At 45.2% G+C, this 9,004-nt stretch overlaps 1 protein-coding gene across 1 annotated transcript; it reads left to right on the forward strand.

Moving 5' to 3' along the window:
- Window positions 1–1,240: 1,240 nt before the first annotated feature.
- Window positions 1,241–4,747, forward strand: RPL14 (ribosomal protein L14; the record flags this gene model as incomplete). The annotated part of the gene is made up of 5 exons (XM_039713350.1): window positions 1,241–1,357; window positions 1,947–2,041; window positions 3,412–3,511; window positions 3,874–3,927; window positions 4,461–4,747. Coding segments are annotated over 5 exons (549 nt in total), but the record flags the coding sequence as incomplete, so codon positions are not given.
- Between the last annotated feature and the right edge of the window lie 4,257 nt (window positions 4,748–9,004).

The raw sequence follows: 9,004 nt of genomic DNA on the forward strand, positions 1-9,004 counted from the left end.
CAGGATTTGAGGAAGAGATCTCCACCACTAGACGAAGAAAGGGTGGATGGACAGAACTTTGGGAGGGGTTAAAGGGTTAAAAAGGGAAAAAACCTCCATTGTGAGGGGGCTGAGCACATGCCGGGGAAAATCTTTTGCTCCCCGTGCTGTAACCTTTTTTCTTTATTCAGTCTTCTGTTGTTTTTATAAGGCCTAATAAACCTTCCTAAACTATGAAAAGTGAGTAGCTATTTCCTAAGCTCCAGAATATCCCTTTGGTCAGCCTGGGCCACCTGTCCCAGCTGTGTCTCCTCTCAATCTCCCACGCACTCCCGAATTCCCAGCCCGTGTGGCAGTACGGAGAGCAGGAAAGGCCTTGTGCGAGCCCTGCTCGGCAACAACAAACACGTTCCGTACTGTCAGCCCTGTGTTCAGCACGGGCCACTGTGAAGAAATGTAACTCTAGCAGCCGAAAGCGGCACGAAGTGTGCCGCCCCTCACACCGGGCGCATTCCGACTGGAGACACTCTCGGTGTCCCCCACACCGCGCAGCACAGCCGGAGCCCCCGCAGAGGCACAGTTTACTGCAGCGCCCGTGGAGGAGGGCGGGACCTGCAGGAGGTCAGGGAAGGACTGATCCCTCTGGGAGCAGCTCGGGCGGCCGCGCATTCCCACACCGGGCACGGGAACCGCCGGCCGCCACAGCGCATGCGCGCGCGGCCCCGCGGCTGTGGAGCCGCGGCCACGGCGCGCGTCCCCGTCACCGCGCTGGGCCGGGGCCGCGCTCCGCGTGCTGTGCGGGCTCGGGCCGGGCCGGGCTCGGAGCGCGGCCGCTCTGCTGAGGCGCGGGGGTTTCGTGCAGCTCGAAAGCTTTCCAGGAGCTGGAGGGGACTTAGAGGGAGGAGGGGGTAGGGCTGATTACGGGAGCTGTGGTGATGGGCCGCGGGGGAATGGCTTCGAACCGAGAGTAGGTTTAGGTCAGATAGTAGGAGAAAATTCTTTGCTGTGGGGGTGTTGAAACCCTGGAACAGGTTGTCCAGAGAAATTGTGGATGCCCCATCCCTGGAAGCTTTAAAGACCTGGCTGGATGGAGCTCTGAGCAACTTGGTGAAGTGGAAGATGTCCCTGCCCTGGGACTATGATCTTTAAGGTCTTTGTCCAACCAAACCATTCTGTGATGTTTTGGGGGAGCTCTTTTAAAGGCTCTCAGAGGCTTGAATCTGTAAATGGCCTTGGGTGTGTTCTCGCCTGACTCTGTCCATTGCTGCCCTCGCAGGTGTTCAAGCGCTTCGTGGAGATCGGCAGGGTTGCCTTCATCTCCTTCGGGCCACATGCTGGCAAGCTGGTGGCCATCGTGGATGTTATTGACCAAAACAGGGTAAGTTGTGGGTGCTGCCCCTGTATTTCTTCCTTTTTGCCTTAACACAGGCTTCTATGCTGAGGATGTGTGTATTGACTTCAATAGTAATTCTGTTTTCAAATAAGCAATTTTAGAAGGATAGGATTTAACAGCTGTTGTATTTGGTACCTTTAGGAGCACGCTTTTGCCTGCCAGCAAGTGATACATCCCCTGCTCTGTGTTTCCTTGGTGTAGGAGTGGGCAAGGGATGGCAGTTGGAGTCTAAACTTGTTAATTAAATGGCATTAATGTATGTGTAAAGTGAATATTTGGGCTAGGGGACTCTTCCTGTGCATGTCTTGGTTTTGTCTGTCTTCTTTTTTTTAATTCAGGTTGTTTTTTGAGGGTTTTTTTTGTTGAAGGCAGGCCTTCAAAAATTTTTTTTTCTGTAAAGCCTGGATTGTACAGGCAAGATTTAACAATCTCCACTTCTGCCTACATAATATGTGTTCCAGTTTGGGATGAGTGTTGTCAAGATACTGTTCATGCATTATTAGGAAGCAGCTGTCTAAATCCAGTGCATTGAGAAATCTGCTGCAAACCCCCCACATTTGTTTCCCTTTTGCAGGCACTGGTGGATGGCCCCTGCAGCGGTGTCAGGAGGCAGGCCATGCCCTTCAAGTGCATGCAGCTGACTGATTTTGTCCTGAAGTTCCCACACAGGTGAGCTGGCATCTTTCTTCACCTGTGTAAAAAGCCTCCATGCTGTCACTGTGATGACTGTTCATTGCTAAGTGTAGAAGGTTCAAATAGTAAAAATTTGGCACACTGTGATATCATAGTTGAATATATTTAGGTTTTCATAGCCAGTGTTGGCTGCTAGCTGCTGTTCAGGAGTCTCACAGCAGTTGAGGCATCTCACAGGTAGTTCTGTGGTGGATGGTGTGGGGAAAAGCAATGTGTAAATGATGCTGCAACTTTGCTTTTGCTACTGCTTAAGTCACCTTCAGGCATTAAATAGGCTCCATGCCTACAGAACTACACTGGAATTGCAGGAGGCTGAACTCACTGTTCTTTTAGCTCAGTTGATGTATGAATTTCTGTAATTTAGAATCAGAAAAGGCTGCTTCTGATCCTGAAGCAGTGCTAGGAGCAGCTGCTCATTTGAGCAGTGAGGTGGATTGGGAGCAGATCCCAGAGGTCCATGGTCAGTGGCACGGGATCTGGTTGGTGGCTTGTCACCTGTGGTGTCCCCCAGGGTTCAGTATTGTTTAACTTACTCATCAGTGACTTGGATGAAGGGACAGATGCCTCCTCAGCAAGCTCCCTGATGACACAAGGCTGGGAGGAGTGGCTGATATCCCAGAGTGCTGTGCTGCCATTCAAAAGGATCTCAGCAGGTTGGAGAGACAGAAAACTTTGGAAGTTCAGCAAGGGCAGGTGGGGAACAACAATCCCGAGCACCTGTACAGGCTTGAGGCCGACTGGCTGGAAACCAGCTCTGCAGAGAAGGACTGAGGGTCCGGGGGGACAGCAAGCTGTCCCTGAGCCAGCAGCGTCCTTGTGGCCAGGAGGGCCAGTGGTCTCCTGGGGCCATAGGAAGAGTGCAGCCAGCAGGGTGGGGGAGGTGATCCTGCTCTGGTGAGGCCACACCTGAGTGCTGCATCCAGTTTGGGCTTCCTCAGCACAAGAGAGGTGTGGATCTCCTGGAGCTCAGGTGACTGAGCACTGGAACAGGATTCCCAGAGGGAGATGGTGCAGTCTCCCTCACTGGAGATACTCGGGAACCCCCTGGACAAAATCCTGTGCCATGTGCTCTGGGAGGGCCCTGCTTGAGCAGGGAGGTTGGAGTTGGTGACCCCCTGTGGTTCCTTCCAACCTGACCCATTCTGTGATTCTGTCAGTTCTAGCACAGCACTTACTCAACAGAACATTAATTAGGCCACAGAGATCCATGTGACATTGACTTGAATAAGCTGTCTGAAGTGTAGTGCAGTCATCTTCCCTTGAATGAAATTTGGGAGGCCAGCATCAGGAAGAACCTTTTTTTTAATAAAGACTGTGAATATGGTTTTGTGACTGTTCCAATGCAGCGCTCGTCAGAAGTGTGTGCGACTTGCCTGGGAGAAGGAAAATATAAATGAAAAATGGTCAGCAACAAGATGGGCAAAGAAGATTGAAGCCCGAGAAAAGGTAACAGTGTTTCACTGGATGGGGGGAGTACATGCTTTGTAGGCACAGTCTAAAGGCTGCATGTTTCCAATAGCAAGCTAGGATTAAAGGTAGACAAGGCATAGGTTTTTAAATTACCAGTTTAAACTTCTTGTATTTGAACGTGCATGTGGTTTTTTCAGTTATTTCTATAGCAGTCTCTTTTCCTGCATGGATGGGATGCAGGAAAAGACGGATGGTGCAAAGGCCTTAAATTGTGGGCTAGTTCCAGAAGTGCAACTAAGCCTCATTTGGAGATGATCAGTTACTTCAGGAATGCTTTGGAATGCTGAGTTGTAGTACTTGCTTATATCAGAGTTTCATGACCAATTCTTTTCACACAGAAAGCCAAAATGACTGACTTTGATCGCTACAAGGTGATGAAAGCGAAGAAAATGGTAAGTGTCTGAGTGCTGCTTCTTCATGGGGTTAATGCTTGTGGCTTTCACTTCAGACTCACATCCAGTGTCAGTTTACTTTCACAGCTGGCTTGGGTTATGGGACGACACCATGGGTGTGAAAGCCCTGAATTTTCCATGCTTTTTTTATGTCACCGCTTTCTCTTCTCTAGTTGGTCAGACTTGAGCTTGTATAATCCGTGTGTCCGTCCTCCCAGGTTACAGCTGAGGAAGGAATTGCCTGCTGATAAAATCAAATATTCTAGATGGGTTGCTGTTAGTATTTCACCCTCTAATGAAAATCATTACACATGAAATATTGAGATGCCTGAGCTACCAGCCAGAGTGATCATGTCCACTTGAAACTGGGACAGTTTTAGGTGCAATTTGACATTTCGGATACAATGCATGGTGAAAGGTGATAATGAAAAGAGGCAGGATCTGAAAGCTTAGAATTTGGATTAAGGCAGAGTATTTGAACTCTTGCTCTTTGCATGCTGATGAAGTGTAAATATTTTCTTTTTTTTTAACAGAGAAACAGAATCATCAAGCATGAAATGAAGAAGCTCCAGAGGTTGGCTGCTAAAAAAGGCAAGAAGCCTGGGAAGGCAGGGAAGCCAGAGAAGGCACCAAAGGGCAAAAAGCCAGAGAAGGCACCCAAGGCTAAGAAGCCAGAGAAGGCACCAGCACCCAAGGCACAGAAGGCACAGAAATAAAATTAACTTCTCATTATGTATAATTCTGTGTCCTTGTTCTAATTTTAAAATTACAAACATTTGATTTCAATTTTAATCATAGATTTGTTTTTATTTCTGACTAAGAGTTGTTGTCTGTCTCATTTTTTAATGTCCAAGTGTTGGATTCTAGTATTCCCCAGGAACATGCAGAAATGCTTTTGAAAACCATGCTGTGCCCAGTACTCTGTAGGGAATGCCAGTTGATGTAATTGCATTTCCAGTTATTTGAAGTAGGTCAGATCCTGACATTTAAAAGCAGTCTGATCTTGGAATTGGTTGGGAATGTACAATATTACTTGCAAAGTCTTGAGTGCAGAATACATGAAAATAATCACACTAATAGTTCTGTATAAATTCAGGCATATGCTGAAAGGATGTGTTCTGGTTAGAACACAAGAATGTCAGAGTTTGAAAGACTTGATGAACTGCTGTTCAGACAGTAAATTATTTTATAAAAAACTTCCACAACTTTTTAAGCAGTGACCTGGAATACTTGGATGCTTCAGGTGTCAAACACCATAGTTGCCCTGTAAGCACAGTTACAGCAATTTGTGATGCAGTAACAAGACTGAAATTGAATATTTCAGTATGCTTGCTTTTTGGAATGTTTAAGGGTAAGATTTTTTGTCAAGACCAGAGATTAGCTCCAATTCCTTAAACTATGCAGCATATAATTTCCACTGTTTAATCAAAACTGTCAAGTAAAAGGGAGCATGACCTAAAAATTAGTTCATCTGAAACACTGAGCTGCTCAGTTTAGTCTGCATTGGAAAATAATGTTTACAAATCTCAAAGTCAGCATCCATGTAATTTCCTGTGTTTCCTCCTGTAGTTTCTTGGCAGGAGATAAATTTTGTTCACATTGATTGGAGAAATCTTGTAAAGTCTGAGGTATCTGGTAATTTAAAAGCAATTTACTTTTTCAGTCAAATATAGATTGAAGGAGGAAGTATCTATTTTAAGCAATGAAGGTTGTGAGACCTTTATATTTTCATATACATACTCAAATATGTGTTGTCAAATACACTGATGAGCATATATTGCTAAAAATGTGTGCTTTAACTGTTTACATGGTTAGTGCTGCATTATTTCAGCCAGTATTAGGCATACCCAAACATTTGGAAGCATACAGTGTTGTCGAGCTATTTATATACTCTTGGAAATACAGAGTTCATGCACTTGGTTGATAGGAAGGGCTAGAACTCCTAAGGGAAAAAAAACCTCAGAAATTATGGAAATTGGGACTAAAAGCCATGTTCAAGTGTCTGGAGACCTTTATTTTAAATTGGATTTTGAAGTGATTAAATCCACCTACTCTGAAACTCTTTAACTTGAAAGTAACTTCAAAGTTCTATCTACCTGGAGGTCCTTTAAGGTGAAAGATTTGTCCCTTAGGATTCTTTATTTTTTTATGTACTACTGTTAAGCTTGGTTATATAAGACTGAGGGGAACAAATGGTAAAAGTGCCTGTACAGAAAATAGATGTGCCTTCAATCATAAGGAGCTCAGAAATGCTTTTTCTACAGCATTTACTCATTTTTAAAGGTATTGCCTTCCCCAGAACACCTTTGCCTATGATTGCAATTTATCCAGTGTTTTCATTCCAAACATTTGGCAGCTACTGAGGCAGCTGAAACATTTCCAGGATACAAGGTGTGCAGTAATCCTTGGGAGCTGGGATTGTCCTGGAGAGCGACCTAGAGGGTTGAGTCTGCCCTAGCACCGTGCCACGAGAGTGGGGCGTTAAAGATTTAGGCACTGCTGGGGAAGAGTGTGTTCTGTGCCTTAAAGCTGGGCTCTGTAACACCACACCTAACAGGCAGTATTTCTGTCAAACTGCTGTTTTTTGCAATTTGGCCAAAAGGGGGAAAGAGCAATGAGAATGTATCAGGTTTTGGTACCTGCACTGTGCATTTCTGGCTGGGTGTTCTGTGTGAGCAGCATCTGGTGCTCCTTTCACCAACTCATGAAACCTCTCTGAAATCTGAATTGTGGGCAAGACACCCTCCTTTCAGTTCACGAGCATTGTCCATTGTTCTTTCTTTTTGTGAAGCTAAGGGAGAGAAGAAGAGCTACAGGAGTGCAGTTTATTTCTGAAGGTTACCACACGATGGCAACGTTAGCTCTTCATAAGGTTGCTCTAAGGCCAGGCAATTGTGCTGCCTTCCCGTGCAAGGAATGGTGCCAAAAACACCGGATGGCACAAACACTTGAGAGCACTGGACGTGCTTAGCCAATTCATTTTGCCTTTATAGTTGACTAAGGTGTACTTTGCTGGACTGTGGAGATGCTTCTTATTTTACCTAGCGGAATTGAGCATGGAGAAACGGGGTCTGCTGTTTAGAAAGAGCTTGAAGGGAAGTCCCTGTGTTTGCTTTCTTGTATCATTTCATGCAGAATGTGTAGTGGGCTTGCTGGGGGCAGAGCAGGGCATCTACCCCATCCCTGAGGTCAGCAGGTAATTGCTGTATTTCCTGAACCAATACCAGCCCTTGGCAAGCCCAGTTCTAATCTCTGCTGCAAAGTCTGGGAGACGAGAGCAATTCCTGGAGCAGGATTGGACCCCTTGGCATGATCTGTAGTTAAAAGGTGTGAAATCTGTCATTACCATGAACCAGCCACAGTTCTGTGCCAGCTGATTTGCTGGTGATGCATATTTCTCCTTGAAAAATGCTGTGTATGCATGCTTTTGTTTCTTGACTAGCATGTCTGTTACTGTGTTTGGCATCTGAATGTGTTTCAGTTTTTTTCATTGAGATGTAATAGACCTGAAAGAGAAATCTCTGCATTTACTGATTGACTTGTGACAAATCTGGTCTAATTTACAGCTCTATTTATTTTGCCTTGCTTCAATTATAGTGCCTCTGAAATGTTTCCAGCCCTGTAATGTTTCTTTGCTTTTCTCCTGTGCACACTGCTAAAGCGCCTCTGAAAGCTCCACGTGCCTGCCTTTTATCACCATGAAGGGTTGCTAATTTCTATTCACAGCATTATTGGTATATGAGTAAATACAGCTTGCAAGGAAGTGGTAAGTGGAGCAAATTACAGGGATGACTGTGTGGTCTACTCATTTCAGGTCTTCAGCTTTTGGTTATTCCATTCTATAATTCTGGGGGGACGGAGGGGGGTTGATTTGTTTGGGGGTTTAATTTGGGAATTTTTAATGTTGTTTTGAGTTTGAACTTGCATGTACTGTTGTCACACTCAGGTACTTTTGAGTTTGTACTGGGATTTCCTTCACTGAAGCAGAAAGATCAGCTTTACCAGTTTAAACATGACACCCCTGGTTGTCCTGCAGTCCTTGTCCCTACCTTGACACAGGCCCTGTGGTACTGGTGATGTACCCACACCCTTTTCTCTGCACAAGCTTCATTCCTGAGGGCTGTGCAACTTTCAGTTCATGGTGTCTTTAAGTGGGAATGTGGCCCAACCTTCACTTTGTGCAGCTGACCCTGTATTATATTCTTGTAGATAAACAAAGAGTTGTTCATCCTTTCCTCATCTCCCTTCAGTGGTGATAAAACTGAGTGGACTCCAAGAAAGTCTTTCTGGCAAACTCTCCACCTCCCCCATAAGCTTTCAGACCACTATATGCATGCAAATTAGAGAAGTCTTCCACCTGCAGTCAGCTATTTCTGCTGGTCACCTACGTAAAAATTATGTCATTGCCACCAGCACAGAACCACTTCTTCCTTCCTAAAGTGCATTGAACCAGTTCTTTTTATAGGAGAAGTAGTTTATAACATTTCCCTGGTGATCCCTGGTTGGAGGGTATTTTTCAGGATTATTTAGTTCTGTAATTGTTCCTCACACATAGTGAGGAGAGGCCCTGACCTGCTCATCATGGCCCTCAGCAGAGCTGAGCTCTTCCCTCTCATCTGCCTTGGGCTGCAGTGCAGGTGGTGTTTCAGAGCCTTGTAAAGGTTCATGTGGCAGGCTCTTATCAGGAAGCTCTGCTCTAATGAAAATGAGAGATACTTCACAAAAGTAGTGGTGTGCATATTTAAATAGCATGAAAGAATATTATCTTTGAGATCTGCTGGATCTTTACCTTAGACACACAGTGGGAGAACAAAACATCTGAATATTTTTCACAATAACTCACCAGCCAAGACTTCTTATTGCCACTGTTTGAGCCTTCTGTTTACAAAAGAAGGGGGCATTGCTAGCTGTGTTATGGTCACGGTCAGGTGCTATGTAAAAATGTTCTAAAGAAGAGATGGAAAATAGGCTTGAGGGCTTTTGCCTTCTTCCTTCTCTTCCTCCCTGGAATCCCTGAATAATTTTACAGGGAGGGGTTTCTTCCTTGTTTATCTTTTATTTCTACTGCTTGTCTCAT

This window comes from Passer montanus, unplaced genomic scaffold (assembly GCF_014805655.1).
Source record: "Passer montanus isolate IOZ18808 unplaced genomic scaffold, ASM1480565v1 scaffold10, whole genome shotgun sequence".
Taxonomy (NCBI): Eukaryota; Metazoa; Chordata; class Aves; order Passeriformes; family Passeridae; genus Passer; species Passer montanus.